The sequence below is a fragment of the Chiloscyllium punctatum genome, chromosome 4, assembly GCF_047496795.1.
Source record: "Chiloscyllium punctatum isolate Juve2018m chromosome 4, sChiPun1.3, whole genome shotgun sequence".
Classification (NCBI taxonomy): Eukaryota; Metazoa; Chordata; class Chondrichthyes; order Orectolobiformes; family Hemiscylliidae; genus Chiloscyllium; species Chiloscyllium punctatum.
This window is the reverse complement of record NC_092742.1, coordinates 52,886,688-52,908,343: the sequence shown is the minus strand read 5'-3', so window position 1 is coordinate 52,908,343 and position 21,656 is coordinate 52,886,688. Positions and strand designations below refer to the sequence as shown.

The window sequence follows — 21,656 nt, the reverse complement described above, 5'->3', positions numbered from 1 at the left end:
ATGTAGAAAATTACCTGGGTACAATCCTGTACATAAAAGACAGGATAATCCAACTCGGCAATTACCACCCATCATTCTATTCTCGATTATCAGTAAAGTGATGGAAAGGGTCAGTGTCATCAATGAACACTTGCTTTACAATAACCTGCTCACAGTTACACTCTATTAGGTTCTACCAAAGTCACTCAGCTTGCGAGCTCATTCTGGTATTATCTCAAATGTGAACTCCCAACATTAGGAGAGTATGACTCCCATGACATCAGTTTTGCACATGAATGCAGCACCAAGGAGCCATAGAAAAATTGGTTAATGAGAATTCAGGAGAACTTTCCATTCGCTTGATTCGGACCTAGTAAAAGGAAGATGGCTATGGTTTGTGGAGTTCAGTCATTTCCGCACCAGGACATCTCTGCAGAAGTTCCTCAATACACTGTCCAGGCCTAACCATTTTCAGCAGCTTCAATAATTTTCGCTGAACCACAACATCGGGAGTGGGAATACTTGCTGATGACTAAAAACAATGTTGAGCACAATTAGCAATGTCTCACACAATAAGGTAGCTCACGACCAAATCCAGTATTAACTGAACAATATCCAGGATTGGGCAGATACTTTTGGAATGCTGCATTCAATTCTAGTCTCCCTGATGCAGGAAGGATGCTGAAAAACTTGAAAGGGTTCAGAAAAGATTTACAAGGATGTTACCAAGGTTGGAGGGTTTGAGCTAGAGGGAGGGGTTGAATAAACTGGGGTTATTTTCCCTGGAGCGTCAGAGTCCGAGGGGTGACTTTATAAAAGTTTATAAAATCAGATTTTATAATAGAGGCATAGGTAGGGTGAAAAGGCAAAGGATAGGAGAGTCAAAAGCTAGAGAACATAGATTGAAGGTGAGAGGAAAAAAATTTAAAAGGGCAATGTTTTCACGCAGAGGGTGGTGTGTGTATGGAATGAGCTGCCTGAGGAAGTGATGGAGAGTGGTACAATTACGAAATTTAAAAGGCATCTGAATGGGTACTTGAATAGGAAAGGTTTAGAGGGACATGAATCAAATGCTGGCAAATAGGATAAAATTTATTTAGGCTATCCGGTTGGCATGGATGAGTTAGACCAAGAGTCTATTTCCATGCTGTATGGTTCTATGACTCTATAATTCTAAGTGGCAAGTAACATTCATGCAAAACAAGTACTAGACAATGACAATCTTGAGGAAAGAATGTAACTAGTCTCTTGAAATTCAATGACAATACCATCACTGAATCCCCCACTGTCAACATCCTGCAGATTATTATTGACCAGAAATTGAATTGGCCCAGCTGTACAAGTTGAGAACAATTCTGCAGCAAATAATTATCGTCTGGGCTCTGCAGAACTTGTCTACCATCTACAAGACAATTCAGGAACACGATGGAGTACTCCTCAACTATCTAAATGAGTATAGCTCAAACAATACTGAAAAGCTTACCACCACCATACCAACATGCACCATATCCACTCCCTCTACCAGTGATACTTAGGAGGAGCATGCACCATCTACAAGATGCGTTGCAGAAATTCACCAAGGCTCCTAAGATACATTTTCTAAATTCAATCACTACCATCCAGAAGGACCATGGCAGCAGACACATAAGAACACCATACCATTTGAAAGTACCTATCAAAGCCAATCACTATCCTGACTTGGAAATATATTACTGTTCCTTCAGTTTGACTAGGTCACAATTCTGGAAATCTCTCCCTAACAGCACTATGTTTATGTCCACCAAATGGACAGCAGCAGTTCAAGATGGCAGCCCAAAACCGCTTTGATTTATTCTCCCCCCCCCCCGGGAGTATTTTTGTTAATTTATCACGACACAGAAGACAAAAATGCAATGGTACATGGAGAACACATGTCCAAATGAGACTTGGGCATCACAGTCAGAGTTTGGGAAAATGGAGATCACGGGAATATCCAACAACCCTATTTATTTGTCAGTTGAATTTACTTACCTTCTCCCTGTGCAATTGGATTAAATACAGGGCCAATATTTTCTTTATATCAATTTCAGCCTACATTATGCTCCAGAAAAAGTCAATGTTTAACCAATGAATTTGCTGTATACCTTTTGTTTGAGCTAGATTTGGCGTGATTGACAATTTCCTACTGGGAGATCTTGCAAGTAGAACTGCACCACCTTAGATTATGCATCAAAGGACTGATAAATGGATTGCTTTTACAGCAAGTCCTGTTTAAAATTGGCTCGTTCAGCCCTGATTTTGCTTTAGGGCTGTGGATAGATCAGACTTGGTATGTGAACTTTGAGCTAGGACATTTGCTTTAGTATCAATTTGTATATGATCTGATCAGACCAGTTTGGACAGTCCTCTCCCATTCATTGAGACTCACCCTCAGATTGCTATTTCCCTTTCTGACCTTCCCACTTGCAGCTTCCATCATTCACTTTTTCCCTCTCAACACCCACTCTTAAGCCCTCGCTCATAGCAAAGGCTTGGGAGGCAAAGATTGAGCAAGAGGGAGTCAGTGAGACAGAAGCAAGTTATTGGGTTTTAAAGATATAAATTTAAAAAGACAGGCTCTCTTTCTTACTATAAATATTAATATCTGTACAAATTCAAGACTATACAGTATTTCAGCTAACAGGATATAACATTGAAACTTCTTTCTGATGGGCAAATTTTGTCAGAACTTATTGGATGCAATGGGAAAATCTGATTTGTTTGAAGTTATTACTTAAAAGGTATACTTTTCAGGAATGCAACTGCAGCTTTAAAGAACAACTTTTTGTAGCTTCAGCCGACACATTAAATCTCAGCTGCTTCATTTTTCCAGTTAGATTAAACGGAATTTTATTGAGCACTGTCAGTATTACCTCATTACATGATCAACTTGGGTGACAATTGACCAAGACTATCAGGACTTGATTGAGTTTTTTGATGAAGTAACAAAGAGGATTGCTGAGGGCAGAGCAGTAGATGTGATCTATATGGAATTCACTAAGGTGCTCGACAAGGTTCCCCATGGGAGACTGATTAGCAAGGTTAGATCTCATGGAATACAGGGAGAACTAGCCATTTGGATACAGAACTGGCTCAAAGGTAGAAGACAGAGGGTGGTGGTGAAGGGTTGTTTTTCAGACTGGAGGCCTGTGACCAGTGGAGTGCCATAAGGACCGGTGCTGGGCCATCTACTTTTTGTCATTTACATAAATGATTTGGATGCGAGCACAAGAGGTACAGTTAGTAAGTTTGCAGATGACAACAAAATTGGAGGTGTAGTGGACAGCGAAGAGGGTTACCTTCGATTACAACAGGATCTGGACCAGATGGGCCAATGGGCTGAGAAGTGGTAGATGGAGCTTAATTCAGATAAATGCGAGGTGCTGCATTTTGGGAAAGCAAATCTTAGCAGGACTTACACACTTAATGGTAAGGTATATACTGGATTAGTGGTGCTGGAAGAGCACAGCAGTTCAGGCAGCATCCAACGAGCAGCAAAATCGACGTTTCGGGCAAAAGCCCTTCATCAGGAATAAACTTAATGGTAAGATCCTAGGGAGTGTTGCTGAACAAAGAGACCTTGGAGTGCAGGTGCATAGTTCCTTGAAAGTGGAATCGCAGGTAGATAGAATAGTGAAGGCGGCATTTGGTATGCTTTCCTTTATTGGTCAAAGTATTGAGTACAGAGTTGGGAGGTCATGTTGTGGCTGTACAGGACATTGGTTGGTCTACTGTTGGAATATTGCATGCAATGCTGGTCTCCTTATTGGAAAGATGTTGTGAAACTTGAAAGGGTTCAGAAAAGATTTACAAGGATGTTGCCAGGGTTGGAGGATCTGAGCTACAGGGAGAGGGTGAACAGGCTGGGGTTGTTTTCCCTGGAGCGTCGGAGGCTGAGGGGTGACCTTATAGAGTCTTACAAAATTATGAGGGGCATGGATAGGATAAATAGGCAAAGTCTTTTCCCTGGGGTCGGGGAGTCCAGAACTAGAGGACATAGGTTTAGGGTGAGAGGGGAAAGATATAAAAGAGACCTCAAGGGCAACTTTTTCACGCAGAGGGTGGTACGTGTATGGAATGAGCTGCCAGAGGATGTGGTGGAGGCTGGTACAATTGCAACATTTAAAAGGCATCTGGATGGGTATATGAATAGGAAGGGTTTGGAGGGATATGGGCCAGGTGCTGGCAGGTGGGACTAGATTGGGTTGGGATATCTGGTCGGCATGGACGGGTTGGACCGAAGGGTCTGTTTCCATGCTGTACATCTCTATGACTCTATGACTTTATGACAGCATCACAGAACTCTCAAATGTCATATCTTAAATAATTTAAATTAGCTTTGAAAATATTCTCAGTATTTACTGCATACTTAACTTTTTGATTGAAATGCTTATAATATTAATTAGCCAGAAATGAAAGGAAGTTTACCATGTGAAACAATGTGGCAAGCCATGGTGCTTCTGAAATTGTTGTTGCTGCTGAGAATCAGCTCAACATAACAGATAGTCCAAGAATGGTCTTGATATACACAGCCAAAAAACTTATTTAGATTCAGTAAGAGTAATTTTGTTGACTGATACATGTTGGAAGCTATTGTATACTGCTCCTAACTGTAATTTTTGAATAAGAATTGTCAAAGCAACATTGTACACCCTGAAGTTAAAAAAAGGCATCTCCTCAAACTAGTTTATTACCTTAATCTTACGAATGACACTTGTGATTGATGGGCTGGGAAAGATAGGAGAGGGAAAATATTTTGCATGGCACTAGTTCTGTCAGTCTCCAATCACACTAGTCCAGGTGGTGACAAAATTCTTCCCAGACATTCTCTGAACTGGAGTCGAGGAAACTTTACAGGAATATGATGACAGTTAGATGAGGCCACATGGCTCAAAAGGTGGTACTACTAGGGAATTTCCTTATTTTTTTGTGGATGAAGAAACTATTTGAGAGAGAGTAAATTGCTGGCTATGAAATACTTTGCCAAATGATTACAAATGCTAAAACTTCAAGAATATTCTTCGTCAAGGCTACTACTTTCATTAGTATCATATAGTAAACAATATGGAGATCACCATCGCCAGAAAATAAAACTACCCACCTTCCTCTCTCTCCTCTAGAGCCACTGCTTCTACTTAAATCATCATCACTATCATAGCGTCTTGGATTATCGAAAAAATATGCCCTGGAACTGAAACTGTGACTGTTGATCATTCCACCAGATCCCTGCAAAAGATTTTCACAAAGTTACAGCAGTTTAATTGAATTCAGATCAATTAAATCATAGAACCCCTACAGTGCGGAAGCAGGCCATTTGACCCATCGAGCCAACCAAATCATCCAAACAGCATTCCACCCAAACCCACCCCCTCCACCCTATATTTCCAAATGCTATTCCACCCAGCCTGCACATCCCTGGACACTACTGATAATTTAGCACAGCCAATCTACCTCATGTGCACATCTTTGGACTGTGGGAGGAAACTGGATGAAACCTGGAGAAACCCCTGCAGACACATGGAGAATGTGTGAAGTTCACACAGACTGTTGTTGGAGGGTGGAATTGAACCCAGGTCCTTAGCACTGAAACAGCAGTGGTAACCACTAAGCACCATGCTACCTGAAGTTTACATGAACAGCCAGAATAAAAGAAATGCTGACAGTTAGCACCATATAAAAATTACTTTTAAAAGAATAAAATGTGAGAATTTCAAACTTACTTTACTATCTTTTCCATGGCAATTAGGGATTGACAAAATCTGGATTTCCCATTGACACCCAGAGCGCAAACAAATAAAGAAAGTCACTTTAAAACAAAATCCATCAGCACATCCACTAAAATAAGCAGATTTGCTTTTCCATCATCTGAATGGAATATTGTGGTATCAGAAGAAAGGTGAGTAACGTTGGTTTGGTTTATGACCAACAATTACATTATTTTAAACAAAATTTACAAGTAACATGTCCAGTATGTTCGTAAATAGTTACCAGAAACAATATCTGGGACTTGAGGCAAAACTGTGGACATGCTTACAATAAGAGCAAGATAATGTCTTTTAAAATTCCTCAAACATAATCAAAGTACAGGCAACTTTGCCAAGAGTATCAATAATATGAGTAACAAACTTCTGGAGATTGCTAAATTTTGCCTTCAAAAGCTGTATTCACCAGCTTCCTGAGATACTGGAAATGTTTCTTTGCAACCTAAATTGTTGTTCAGTTGGGATAACTGCTACTAATCCTGGGAGAAATACATGATTCACAAAGAGATATCAGACAGTAGGAAAAGATTTAACCAGTTAGATGCTGGAATGAAACTCTTGCAAGCTGTGACCATTATATAAATCTAATTAGGCTTTAGATTTGGAAAAGAATGATTTCAAAATTTCAGGAAGGCAAACTTCAAAAAGGGCCATTAAACATCAATTACATTAAACTCAGTGAAAGCATTAAATATTTCCCAGGAAAGGAAAACAAAGTAACTTTTGATGCAAATCAAAATCAGTGCATTCTCTTAAAAAGCCCTTGGGTAATTAGAAACTATGATCAATAAATGAGCTATCCGGTATTATTAAACTTCAAAAAAGTTACAAAAGTTTAAAAATGGAAATCCTGCAGATAAAGATCAAGAAAAAAAAAGACAAAGAATTAGGTCAAAAGAAAGCATTAAATAAAACTAAGAAGGGATATCAAAGTTAGTAGCAAAAATATATTTTGGAAGTGATAAGGAGAATATTGGAAAATGAAAGGTAAATGAATGGCAACTTAAATGAATACTTTTAGTCCTTGAACATGGAAGAGGGCTAAATATTCTCAGTGCAAGAGGATGTAAAACAGTCAAAAATATAACAATGAATTTGAGAAATGTGACAATGATTAAAGTAATTGCAAAAAGAAGAGCAAATCTCTAGCACTTAATGGTTTTCGATCTCGTGATAAGTTAAATGAGGTGATTCAAATCCACTAATTATAATTTTACAAAACACTTCTTTGAAAAAAAATGTGATGTTGAATTGGAAAATTCAAAATATCACAGAATTACGTCAAGGACTAAGAAACAAGTAACTCAGGATATCAATTGTAACAAATGTACTGATAGATCAAAGGAGTGACTGAGCAGTAACACAAGTAGCAGCTGATTAAAATAACTCAACATTGATAAATGAAGGATGACTGTATTAAGTGCTCAGGACCTTTCTAGATGGAGCTTTGTATTTTCCTGTTTGGGAAGGACATCTAGGAATATGGAACAAAGCAGTTAAACAGTGTTGAGGAACATGGCGGCAGAACAGGCTTTAGAAGCTAAATGGTATACAACTATTTTGATATTCCTGTTCATAGTACTTCCTTCCACTGAACAGATAAGAACATTAAAGTTTTTTTTAAGCATTACATTGACAAAAATCACAACATGCAGCATATAGTAGATCGATGAGGAACTTCTGCTACTATATATAAACATGATCTGGAGGAGCCAGTGTTGGACTGGGGTGGACAAAGTGCTTCCAAATAAACCTGTTGGACTATAACCTGATGTTGTGTGATTTTTAACCACATACAGTATAAACAGTTACTTACCAGATTTTGATTTGGTCTCTGCACTCTGAAAAAAAATACCACTAAACTTGTAGGCAACAGCTCCCAAAGGAAAAGAATGATTCCAAATGCCACATAAGCTTGGTCGCTGACTTTTTCAACGTCTGCCTGTAAAGCAAATGTTAATGCAGCTTAATACAATAGCAAGCCAATTGAAATGAACACATTCCTGAGCAAATTAACTGGGGAAAAAAATCTTAATTTAAAATCCTGTACCTCCCCATACCCTGCTTCCTGAAGGACTCCATTGCATTTTCCCATTTCCTTTGCCTCCATCACATCTGTTCTGATAATTTGCCTCAACAATTTCAATTTTTCCCTTTAATGAGGTAACCACAGATAACAGGACCCTCAACTGTGCCTGACCCATCTCCAGTACGGTTGGCCTACACCACTTCCCTTCCCTCTCACAAAAACAACAGTGTCCCCATGGTCCTCACTTTCCACCCTATCAGAATCCAAAGGATCATGAGCAACCATTCCCATCACCTCCAGATACACATTCCTCTTCAACCCCAGTCAGCATTCCATAGAGACACTGTACCCTCTGGGCACTCCGGTTAACTCATCTTCTACTCCTAACACCTCCCCAAACCTACATGGAACCTTCTTATGCAATTGCAGAAGGTTTAACACTTGCCAGTTTACCTCCTCCCTATCCATGGTCCCAGACACATTCTGCAGTTGAATCAAAGTGAGCTGCACTTCGTTCAGTCTAATTAACTATATTCGTACTCACAGTGTGATCTCCTTTACACTGGCAGGCAAACCCCAGACTGTGTGACTGCTTTGCAGAACACTATGTTCTGTCCATAAAAACGATGCGGAGGTTCTAGTTGCGTGCTACTTCAATACGATGCAATATTTCTGTGCCAGCACTTGACTCAGGCTTGCTGTAGTGTGCCAGTGAGGTTTAATCCAAGCTGGAGGAACACCGCCATGTTCCATCTAGGTACCTTAGAACCTTCAGGACTCACTGAATTGAACAATTTCAGAGCACGAACACTACAAGCTCAACTCATCAGCCACATCCCAACTTCCTCAAACCCTCTCAATGCTGGTTATCTCCCCTAGGTCTGGTTTAGCATGGCCTGTCCCCAGCATAGATCACCTACTTTTAACATTTTACATCTGTTATTAGTACCCTACCTGGCATCTCTCTCTCTCTCTCTCTTGGCTTTTCAACTATCGCTGTCTTTGCCTCCTTCTGGGCACCATCTCCATGCATGCCTCCCACCCAACCCCCATCATTAGCATAAAACTACCCTTCCCCAGCTATTCTCAGTTTGGAGGAGTTACTGGACTTGAAACATTACTTTTGTTTTCTTCTCTGCAGCTGCTGCCAGGCATTGAGTTTCCCCAACAACTTCTGTTTTTGTTTCAGATTTCCAACATCTGCTAGTCATTATTTTTAATTTCTTAAGATATCAGCTGACATTACATAAATAATAACTCAGTAAATTATATCATAGCACATTTCATTAAAATTAAACCAAAAAAATTGAATCCACATACTGAACCTGACCAGACATATTAAAATAGTTCAGAAATAGCCTGCAGTATGAAATACATAATCCAAATTCAGCATACCTTGCATTGTAACATTCTTTTGTGCATTTGCCAAATATTAGATTAGCTGTGACTAATGGTTTGAATTGAACACTGAACGGATGACAAGTGCGTTGGCATAGCATACTTCTAATGAAATAAGAATTTTTAATTTTAATATTCATTGCATTTTCAGCTGCGCAGAAGCTTTTTACATACAATGTGTCTCATAATTATCCAGCTTTACCTATCAGCAAATGAAAATTCTGGTAGTTCTGATTAAAAAAAGAAATACCTTTGTAAATGTATATACAACTACCTGATCAGACACATTATACCAGCCATAGTTGAATGAACTGGGTCTATCTTCTGGAGCCATGAAAACCACAACCAGGTTATAGGAAGCCCTTGATATATAAAGCAGGATCACTGCTGCACCCACAAGAGTAGCCTGACAAACAGAAGTTCCCTGAAAGGAAAGTACACACACATTATAATTATGCTGAATAAAGTTGAAACACAACTAAACTCATACTATTACAGTTAAGGCAAAGTAAGATTGACACTTGATACGCAAAACATTTTGGTATGGTATTAAGCACCAAAATAAGGACACTCACTACAATAAAATGGAAGTTGCTGGGGAAACTCTGCAGGTTTGGTGGCATCTGTGCAGCAAAAGCAGAGTTAGCATTTCTGGTCCAGTGACCCTTCGTCATAACTGGATCTGAAATTGTTAACTCAGCATTCTCGACAGAATGCAGAGTTTTTCCAGGATTTTCTGTTTTGTTTCAGATTTCCAGCACCCATAGTTCTTTGTTTTTTTTTGTTCTTAGTCATTACAGTATTTTTTGCTCTAATGAGGATAAAGACGGACATGTTCACTTGTGATATCAAATCAGTGCCTTGCTTTACTCATGAGGCGGCTGTTTCACCTGCTCATTGCATGGGTTCACAATCAGGTGACTTTGGGTAATATTTTCACTCCCAACTCAGCCATTAAAGCCTTACTTGTTAAAACCCACAGCCTGAATAATAGCAAACTGGATTCAATGGTTTGTTACTTTATTGATCTTGAGAATGATCATCACTAAAAAAAAGAGCATTAAACTTCAAAATAATGCTGAAAGACGCAAGAAAACAACCTTTTGGCATTTTTTCAAATTAACAGCAATCTTTCAAAAAAAAACAAGTTTCAATTTCACTTAAGGGTAGACAAATTAGAGGCTAAGTACTTTACTCAAAAATTAATAAATCCAGATCTTTCATTTATATTTTGGTAAATGCAAGCAATCACTTTTACCTTGGACTCGAGATACACATTCGCAGATGACATTTTTGCAATTTTAAAGATGCACACAGCCAATGAAATGGCACAAAGTACAAAGAGGCTGTCATTGATGAGTACTCGAGCAAAAACAGTCCATTTCAACTGGCTTTCTGGCACATTTCCTTGGACAAGCACTGCACATGTGAAGTTCACCACCAGAAACAGAATGCTAGCAAATAAGAATCCTAGTCGTAACGGTATCCTGAAAATATGACAAAGGTAAGTAGTTAGAAAGTGCTTATTATACTTACATCTGTAGCTTAAGTGAGATTCAATAAACAAACAATTTGCATTAATCAAAATGTTGCTTTATGGGGACAGATTTTCCAGAAAATGGTAATCTCTGAGATTGCCATCTTGGGCCTTTTGCTAATGAAAGAAGGGAACTCCACATTTCTGAAAGGAAAAGTGCTCAGGGCTCCCTCAGGAGTTAAACGTGTAGGTTTAATTAAATTCTGGCTACTCTTTAGTAACAGAGCAGTCAGAGTATGGCAAACCAAACCCACTTTTCACAGCATTCTGCTCCCACAATCTGAAAATTAAAATATCCAAGCAGTAAATTTGCCAGCTGATGTCAAAGGGGGAATGCATAAGGGAGGTGCAATATTAGGGCGTTGGGCAGGGTTGGGTGCCAGATGGGTATATAATGTATGCATGTTGTGAGTGAGGTCAGTATGGGGTCGGTTTCATAGCTACTCAGCTATTAGACTTTTTAATTGGCTAACTTTTCCCAGTGGGAGAAAGTGAGGATTGCAGATGGTGGAGATCAGAGTCAAGAACGTGGCCAGGAGAATCAATGTTTCGGGCATAAGCCCTTCAGCTTTTCCCAACGTAATTATTTTACTTAATTTCATTGGTGTCATTCCAAGACTCCAATTTTTAAATCGAGACAAAATTCAATTTCCAGGGCAATTCCTTCGGTGTGCTACGATGGGGATTGCACAGGGTCGCCATATGCAACCCCATCTATGGTCATATAATGATTGACTGTCTGTAGCTAGTGCAAAATCTGTCCCATAAGATTTTATTTCAGAAACTCTACTCAGTAAATGAGATTACAAGGGAACGTAATTAAAAGAATTTTTTGTTAATTATCAAACATTTGTACCTCAATTGAAAATATTGGAGCAAGTTGCTTCAATATGCAGAGAACAGAACCCCCATACATACTATTTTGTGCATATTTAGCTACAGTTGCAACGAAATTAAAGCTTTAAGTAATTAAGTTTTTCCAAAAAGTGTGATGAAAATATCTTTCAAAACAAGTTTGTTTCTTTTGGTTACTCCAGCAACAAAAACAGAAGGTGTGTGCTTGGTACTCACTTGTATTTATTAAGTTCTGGAGAATATTTGGCTTTGGCCTTAAAAATAACCTGCAAAGACATACATGATATTGAAAGAAAAGCCAGCAAACACAAATAGTCAGAAATACATAGATATCTACCTCAAAAAGAATGAGAGGGTGTTCTAGCTAACACAAATTTCCATTTAGATAAAGAGTTAAGAGAAAGAACCAACAGTTTGGAGTGGAAGAATCAATAGAGATAACATTAACTGTTACTTAGAGAGGTACAGATTAATCAGGAATAGTCATGGCGTTTTATTAAGGAAGGCCATATTTACTGATTTGAACTGAGGAATTTAGGAGGATTGTGAGGACAATGCAGTAGATATCACTCAAATGGATTTTAGTAAGACATTTTAAATGACCCCACAAGGCAGACAATTAAGAAAAAATTGGAAGTCTAAAGTACATAGAATCCCTAAAGTGTGGGAGCAGGCCATTTGGCCCGATAGAGTCCACACTGACTCTCCGAAGGACACCCCACCAGACTCACTGTCCCCCTCTGCCCACCCTGTCCCTGTACCCCTTATTTTCCATGGCCATTCCACCTAGGCTGTACATCGTTGGACTGTAGGAGAAAACTGGAGCACTTGGAGGAAACCTACACTGACATGGGAGAATGTCTGCGTGGAGTTTGCATAGTCACCTGAGGCTGGATTCAAACCTGGATCTCTGGTGCTGTGAGGCCGCAGTGCTAACCACAGAGCCACTGTTCCACCCCCAAGTGGCAAGGTGGTCAAAAACTGGCTCAGTGACAGGTAATGGATGGTGGATCTTTAAGTGGAAACCATTTTCATTTGTATTGCACTGGGTCCAGTTTTATGTACCTCAACATGTTGGACTTAAACACGGGAGGCACAATTGGGAAATTTGCAAATGACATAAGTGGGAATGTGGTAAAAGAATGACGGCTGGAAGGTACCAATAGTTTGGTTGAGTGGGCAGGAAAGTGGAAAATGGAATTTAATCAGAGGAAGGGTGGGGTTATGCAATAGGGGAGGGTATTTGGGAAAGAGAATACACAATAAAGAGAAGGGAATTAAAAAGGATGGAGAAATTGAAAGTCCATGCTGCATATGTCTACATGTCCCTGCATATGGCAAGACAGGCAGGTAAAGGTAGTAAAGGAGGCAAATGGGATGCTTTCGTTCATTGGATGAGGCCTTGAATATTAGAGCAGGAATGTAATGCTGGAACTGTACAAAGGTGTTGGTTAGGTCACAGCTGGAGTGGTATACAGAGTTCTGGCCACCACGTTACAGAAAATACATAACTGCTCGAGAGATTAGAGAGAGATTTAATAGAATATCGCCAGTGCCTGAAAATTGAAGCTCTGAAGAAAGATTGAGCAGGCTAGGATTGTTTTCCTTAGAACCAAGGAGGTTGAAGGATGAATTACTCTTAACATGTGCAAAATAATGAAGGGCCTGGATAGAGTTGACAGGGAAGACCTTGCCCCTGATAAATGACCCATCATGCTAGGGGAACAGATATTATTGGGAGAAGCGGACAAAAAGGAAAAACTTTTTCTCTTTACCCAGAGGGTGTCTGAAATTCACCTCCCAGCCTGGTAGTTGAAATGGGAAATTTGAACTCATTTAAGAGGAACTTGATGTGTGCCCCAAGCACTTTAACCTGTAAGGTTACAGATCAGGTGCTGGAAACTGTGGGGAGAATGGGTGGCTGTTTATTCAGCTGATGCAGACACACTGGGAGGAATAGCCTCTCCCTGTTCTGTAATTTTCCCAAGGTGCTATGGAAGCATTAACAATGCCAGCTAGTTGGGAGGTAGAGTGGAAAGGAAAGAAGAGACAGAAAACCAGGAAATGAGTTAATGAGTTGAGCTTGGATGGGTCAGGGCTCAGGAATGGAGAGAAATGGGAACAAGAGTGCAGCTCAGGCCTGATCTTGCTGAAGAAATTCCCGAACTCCTTACACCTCATCTAGAGGTTATGTCGGAGAGGACAACTGGTCACAGCTGTTCCTAATTGCTCTTTAGATAATTCTGCAATTAGGGAAGGCTTTGGCTGGAGACAGTGACATACAACTTACTATTAGAAATGCATAGATTACAATGACCAAATAACTGATGTCAGGTATAGATCACCTGGATTCTTACCACTAGGTTTGAATCCTACTCCACAGACACCAACGTAAACATTGCATTTCACACTCCAGTGCAGAAATAAAGGAGTGCTGCACTGTCAAAAGTTCTACCTTTCAGACAAGTTGTTAAACAGAGGTCTCATCTGCCTTCTCACATAGATGGGGAGAGATGCTATGGGAGTTGGGAGAGATGCTATGCCCCATTTTGATGGTGGGCAGGAGAACTGGCCCTGATGTCCTAATATTTATCCCTCTGTCACAAAAGAAATAACCTGATCATTACCACAGTATCATTAGTGAGAGCTTACTGTACTGTCACAATTTGACAGCCATGATTCCAACAAGACAGTGACTACACTTCAACAGTATTTTGCTGGTTGTAAATTGCTGAGATATCTGATGGTTCTGAACAGCATATAAAGGCAGGTCTTCTTGAAGTCTTGAAGAAATCAAAAACGTGTTTTTATTAAAAGTATTGATAGTGATATTTCCAAAGTATTTCTTTCATAAAAACTTCATTTAGGGATGAGGACAGCACTGGCCTGGCCAGTATTGATTGCCCATTCCTAACTGCCCTCAAGAAGGTGGTAGTGAGCTGTCTTTATCAACCGCTGCAAAACACTTGGTGCAAGTAACATCCACAATGTTCTTACAGATTGGGTTCCAGGATTTGACAGCAAACAAACACCAATATATTTCAAGGCAAGATGGTGAAAGCATTGGGAGGGGAGCTTGAAGGTAGTGGTGTTACCAAGTATCTGCCATCCTTGACTTTCTAGATAGTGGTGGTCATGGGTTTGGATGATGCTAAGGACCCTTGGAAGCATTTCTGCAGGTTATCTTGCCCAAGGCACACAGTACTGCCACTGTTTGTTGATGAAAGGAGCAAATGTTTGTGGATATAGGGCAATTAAGTGAGCTACTTTGCCATGGATGGTGACAAGCTTTGAATATGCTGGAACTGCATGTAGGGAGACTTGCATCGGACTTCAGATATGTACATGGTGGACAGGCTTTGGAAAGTCAGGAAGAGAGAGTTATGCACTGCAGTTACATGCTGCTTAATTCTTAATCTCTACATAGCTTTTGTAGCCAGAGTATTTATATGGTTGGTTCAGTTCAAGTTCTGGTCAATGGTAACCCCCCTAGGATACGGAGAGTGTGATTTTATGCTTGCCATCAAATGTCAAGGGGTGAAGGTTAGACTCTCTTTGATCAGAGCTGGTTATTGTCTGGCACTGGAGCGGTACAAATGTCACTTGGCACTTATCAGTTCAAGCTGGATGTTGCCTAGGTTTTGCTGAATTTGGTCATGGATTGCTTCAATATCTGAGAAATTGTCAGTGGGGCTGAACATCGCGCACATCAGTGAACTTGTGACCTTATGATGGAGGGAAGGTTTTGATGAAGTAGCTGAAGATAGCTGGGCCAAGAACCCCCATCTTGAAGTCTGCAGAGTTGTCTTGGAGCTGAGATGACTGACCTCCAACAATCATACCCATCTTCCTCTGTGCCACCTATGACTCCAATCAATGGACAATTTTCCTCCCGATTGCTGCGGACTCCAGTTTTGCTAGGCCTTAACCAAAGTCAAGGCTGTCACTGTCACCTCACCAGTTCAGCTCTTTTGCCCATTTTTGAACCACAGTTGCAGTGAAGGAGCTGAGTGGCTGTGACATCACCTAAGCTGGGAGTCAGTACATGACCCAGGCTATGTTTTTGTGAATATATCAACATCTTTATTATTCAATTGTCTAAATACACATGAATGCTAGCAGAATTAGAGAAAAAAAAGATTAAAAATTAGAAACTGTGGTAGCATTCCATATTTGTGGGTACTAGGATGTAGTATGCATAACCAACATGTGATTAAATCCAGAGATTGGAAACAATTAACATTCCAAAAGGTATATTTTCCAGAAAGAACAATGAACAAAAAGAGAGTTTAATAAAATAGATTCATTGCATACCCCTCTAACACAAAGAAACAACTGTTTAGACAGCTTCCAAGCTTTGATCCAGGTACCCTACAGATTTTCAAGTCAATATAAAAATTTTCTCTGCAAAGAGAAATGGTAGAAGAGAATGGAAGTATTTTAAGGGAGGTCTTCAAATTGACCAAATTGTGAACGAAGGAAACTGAAGGGGTTGAGAGTCAGAGTTACTAATGGTATTGCACAATTACTTCATGAACCTGATTTGGAGATGCCGGTGTTGGACTGGGGTGTACAAAGTTAAAAATCACAACACCAGGTTATAGTCCAACAGGTTTGTGGGTGGCACGGTGGCAGCACGGTGGCACAGTGGTTAGCACTGCTGCCTCACAGCGCCTGAGACCCGGGTTCAATTCCCGCCTCAGGCGACTGACTGTGTGGAGTTTGTACGTTCTCCCCGTGTCTGCGTGGGTTTCCTCCGGGTGCTCCGGTTTCCTCCCACAGTCCAAAGATGTGCAGGCCATGCTAAATTGCCCGTAGTGTTAGGTAAGGGGTAAATGTAGGGGCATGGGTGGGTTGCGCTTCGGCGGGTCGGTGTGGACTTGTTGGGCCGAAGGGCCTGTTTCCATGCTGTAATGTAATGTAATCTAAAAAAAAAAATCTAATCTAAGAAGCGACGCTCTTTCATCAGGTGATTGACGCTCCGAAAGCTAGTGTGCTTCCAATTAAACCTGTTGGACTATAACCTTGTGTTGTGTGATTTTTAACTTCATGAACCTGGGCAGCAAGTAAGTCTATCTTCTCTTCATGCTATTAGTAACAAGATCAGAGAGACAGGACATGGAAATCTTATAGGTGTGGCATTGAGTGAATGATGAAATTCCACATGATGTGAGATTCAGATATACAGAAGACCTTAAATATACAACATTAAGGAAGATCAAATTCAGAAGTTTGTTTTTGTCAAGAAGTGGACTAACATTGAATATATGGAATAGTAAACTCCTAAAGTGTTGGCCTAAACAAACATAACTAACTGGATTAACAAATCAAAAATTCAAGGACACAAGAAAGTTGACATTATTATACTCTGAAGAGCAAAAGATAGATATGATCACTAAGCTGAAAGTGCCTCAAAAATATTCAAAGATCTGTGCCTATTGCCTTTTGACAAAGAGATTCAAATATTCATGACTGTCAAAAATAAAATTGTCCTCATCTTTTTCTTAAGTGGGCAATCACTTTTTTTCAAAAGCAGTGACAACTAATTTTAGATTATGATTAGATGAATCATTCATTCCATAGCTACCTGTCAAGGCCCTTCAGGGACTTGTATGTTTTAATCAGGTTGCCTCTTATTCTTCGAATTTCCAGCAGATACGAGTAACGGTAGCACTGGCTAAGATTGTATGACAGCCTGTCCATTTGAGGCATGGAGAAATTATCTTTAAGGCAACATGGCTGCTACACATGCAAATATGACACATGGGATCAGCTAAATAGGAGCTTGGGTCAGTCACAATGTGGAAAACAATTTGCAGTGGGAGCTGTATTTTTGCCTGCTACTAATCAGGACATTGCAGAAAGATTGGGAGTCCACAGGGGAAGTAAGAGGATGCAGCGGTTAGAAGAAAACAAAATAAAATAGTTTTATTCTGTTGTGCAGATTACTTCATTTTCACACCTTGGCAGCTGCTTCCCATCACTTGTGAAGATGTCAGTTTTCTACATATTTGCACCACCTAGAGGTGTTCACAGGATACTCTTGCCTTGCAAGTAAAGTTCAGACAAGCCTTACTAGACTGTAAACAATACATTTACATAATTCCTTAAAAAAAAGACTAATACGCAAAAGTCCTGATGTGGTCTCAACAGTGTCTTGTATAATTGAAGCATGGCCTCCATACTTTTGTATTAAATTCTCCTCATGAACTTCCTCAATTATTTGGTGTACCTCCGTACTAACCTCTCCCAATTCATGCATTATAACATCCAGATGGCTCTGCATGTCAGAGCTCTGCAATCTCTCATCAGTTAGTGATAGGCAAGATTTTCCAAGGCATCGCAATCAGTCAGACTGCCATTTCATTCCTACTTTTATGTTAAGAGTGCTGCATTTCTGGTAGTAGATTCTGATCACAGATCCTGCAGAAATGGAGAGTGTACCTTCAACGTAACTATGCACATTGTACAGTATAGTTAGGGCAAGGCAAACCAGTCACTTTTTCACCACAATAGTAGCTATATTCTCCGACTTTAACGGCCAGTAGCACTGACAGCTACTTTGACAGCTCTTGTAAAAAGCTAAGTGTAAGATAAGGCAAGCAAATGGGTAGGTCACTAGAGTGACAGGCAAGTGACCATGATCTAGGTCAGGTGAGGGTAGGTATGTGGTCTAGCCTGCAAAGGGGAAAGTCAGTTCCTTGGTGGGTACAAGGGTTCTGGAGGTTTGGTAGGTTCTGCTGTTCGAATATAGACTGCTGGGTCTGGCAGAGTGAGAGGAGTGTTGCCCAGGATCCTAGGGGTGTAAGAAATCAGCAGAGCTGTGGCTGGAGACAGAGGGCTTGTGAAGTTGAGGGGGGCCAGCTTAAAGAAGCTCCCGAGAATGATGAGAATGCCATGGAGGAATTTAATTACGAACATTTTAATATGAACCTTTGGAGGACCAAAAGCGAATGCTTAAAAGTGAGGATGGAGTCTTTAATACATGGAACTTGGTAAGATATAGGATACATGCAGTAGTTCTTGGACGAGTTGAAGTTTAAAGTAAGAGAGAGAATGGCAGCCTTGGCAGGACAATGTTGCCATATTGAGAGGATAACAGAACCATGGGTAACATTTAAGCAACTGTTGGTCTGAAGCAGGTAAAGCTGTTTTTGCAGAAATGGAATTGCAAAATTGACTCACGGCCAGTTTAGACGTCATTGCCTGTGGTAATGTTTGGGAAAGAGGACAGAGTCAACAGTAAGATTGGAGGGTTTAAGATTAGGGGTCAGAGACAATGGCTGTGTTCTTTACAACATTTAGAGGAAAATCAGTTTTAAAGACAGAAAAGGAGATGTGTGCCAGGATGGAATTCCACATAGTGCCTAGGCAATTGGAGATATAAATTATAAATGGTGGACAAAGGTAGGAGGCCTGGGGGAAGCAGTGCAGATTATTGGGCTGGATAAGGTTAAAGAAATAGAGGAAGACTGGAGGAAAGACATACAGTTTGACAAGATAGAGGCAATGATATCATGAAGAAGAAGAACTGTTTGACTAGTGTACACAAGACTCCACTTCATGTGTGGATAATGTGCAGAAGGAAAGGGGGTCGGAAGTAGTTTGTATCTAAAGTGGATGCAGGGTGGCTGATAGAGGGGCTACTTAGGACTGATATGGCTTTCAATTGAGGATGATTGTTTGATTTTAAAAAAATACAATGTTATGGGAGTAGATCAGAAGATTGCCATTAGATAATGATATTCATTAAATGAGTCAGTGTAGGCTCGGCAGCTGAATGGCCAATGAGCTCAAACACGGATTGTGAGATGAGACACATGGAGGTCAGTTCCACTGAGCTTGATGAGAAAGTACAGGTGCAGAGGTAGGGTAACATGGTCAACAGAATGAAAGATTACAGAGGGCAAGAGAAATAATGTAGCATGATTATAATGAATGAGCATGCGATTAGTGACATCAATTAGGGTTATTTACATGCTTCCAGGGGAAGAAATTCCACAGTCGAGATTCAAAGTAAGTTGTGGCAATATATTCCTGAACTTTGAAAACATTGGCTGAAAGCAGCATCGCAGCTTGAAAGGACAGACGGAGTTCAGAGTGAGCTGTTTTGAGAACAGAGCTGATATCTGACTTTTTGCGAAAGGATAGAATAAATTAGTAGAGTGGAAGGAACTATTTACACAGTCAAAGCATGAGCTAGGAAAGGATGCTGGATGGTCAACAGACTAGTTGGTCTGGGGGCCAGGTGCACAGGAGGTAAATTCAATAAGGAAAATTAAATCCTGCTTTTGACCCGAGGAAGACAAATTGGAATATTTTGTTCATAATGACAGACCATATGGAGCACCAAGAATTTAAAGTATTTCTTTATACTAAAAGCAAGAATACAGGAACAAAAACATAGTAAAGATGCAAAGGCAAGTTTGGTTCTCTCAGTGGGGTTAGAATCCTAAGCGAGGAAGTGATTCATTGCAGTCTGTGAATACTGCTTTCACTTTGGGCAACACATCAAAAGCAGCAATATATTGGTCTTGGAAGTCTGCAGGATAGATTGACTAGAATGATACCAAGAGGTTAAACAGAGTAGGTTTGTATAAAGCTATTTTATATCCCACTGACTGTTTTTAGTAGCAGTATTGGCGGCGGGGGGGGGGGGGGGGGAACACCTAAATTTCAGTATTTCAGATAATAAGGCAATTCAATACAATGTATATAGGAATTATTTTCTCTAGTATGGGACTTTACATAATCTTAAAATTAGGGACAAAAATTAATGCATGAGAAATGGTTTACTAGGACAATTGATAGAAGAACTCTACAACTCCCTCCCCAGAAGATTGCGAACACTAACACAACTGAATTTTCAATATTGATTAATGGAGGTCTTTGGATAAGAGAAATAATATGTGAAACAAAAGCAGATACAATAGGAGATGAAATACAACTCAGCCATGATCTAACGGAATGATACAGTAGGCTGTTCACAAGGATAAGATCAGCTCAGAAAAAGGAGAGGAAAAAGATAAAGAAAGATGGAACCAGGGCTAGGTTTGATGAGCAACGGAATTTGAACTAATTGCTCAAGTCTTTTTTGGTTATAATTCCAGGAGCTCTTGGTGCGGCTTGTAGGACAGAGGGTCAACAAAGTGGATTTTGTGATAGGACCAATGGTGCTATCAAAATCCAGGATGATGTTAGAATCATTAAGGAGTTTTGGCAGAAGAATAAAACTCACTAGTGCTTAATGTAGTCCGGGCAGATGTGGTGAAAGAATGATAGGCGGCTATTTGACCCAAGTTAAAAATCACAACACTGGGTTATAGTCCAGGTTTATTTGGAAGCACTAGCTTTTGGAGAAATAAACCTGTTGGACTATAACCTAGTGTTATATAATTTTTAACTTTGTCCACCCCAGTCCAATACCGGCACTTTCTCATCATATTTGACCCAATACACATTAGCTTTTTGAATGAATCACCAGTTTATGGTGCCCTGCCTTTCCCAATAGACCTATACGTTTGTCCCCTTGAGATTTTACCCAATTCCGTCTTGAAATTTATTGAATCTACTACTACCTTGAGGCATTAGGTTGTGACAACCTGTTGCATAAAAAGAAATCTCAGCTTGCTACTTGGTCTTTTACAAATTATTTTAATTGCCATTCTCTGGCTTGTGAGCATTGAAAGTTGACCCAAACTTACCAGCAGAATTCTTATTAACTTTGAAGACATCAGTTCAAACTTCCATGAGCCTTTTCTGCTCAAGAAACCGCAACTTCTCGAGCCTCTTGAGTGACTGAAGTGACTGAAGTTCCACTGGACTAGCTTCTCTACAACATTAGCTGTCTGTGCTTTTGCACTGCTCTAAAATTGCATTATTTAGCTTGTGTTAACTTCCTTCATTCCTCCTATCAAAGAAATCCCTTCACATTTCCATTTATTGATTTATATTGGTCAGTGTCTGCCCACTTCATCAGTCCATCCTTCTGAGGTCTGTTCATGTCCTCATTTTTTTTTTACAATTCCAAGTCTTACGTCAACTGCAAAACTTGATGGTACACCTTTGAGTCCTCTAT

General features: G+C 40.0%; 1 protein-coding gene across 2 annotated transcripts in view; it reads right to left on the bottom strand.

The window, feature by feature from the left end:
• Nucleotides 1–21,656, bottom strand: part of gpr137c (G protein-coupled receptor 137c) — a 39,722-nt gene that overhangs the window by 7,496 nt on the left and 10,570 nt on the right. For both annotated transcript variants that reach the window (XM_072568717.1, XM_072568718.1), the window contains exons 2-6: nt 11,795–11,844; nt 10,445–10,673; nt 9,461–9,610; nt 7,576–7,701; nt 5,099–5,223 (exon numbers count right to left, since the gene is read on the bottom strand). In XM_072568717.1, coding sequence (XP_072424818.1) covers nt 5,099–5,223; nt 7,576–7,701; nt 9,461–9,610; nt 10,445–10,673; nt 11,795–11,844 — 680 coding nt within the window. The remainder of the gene's footprint in view (nt 1–5,098; nt 5,224–7,575; nt 7,702–9,460; nt 9,611–10,444; nt 10,674–11,794; nt 11,845–21,656) is intronic.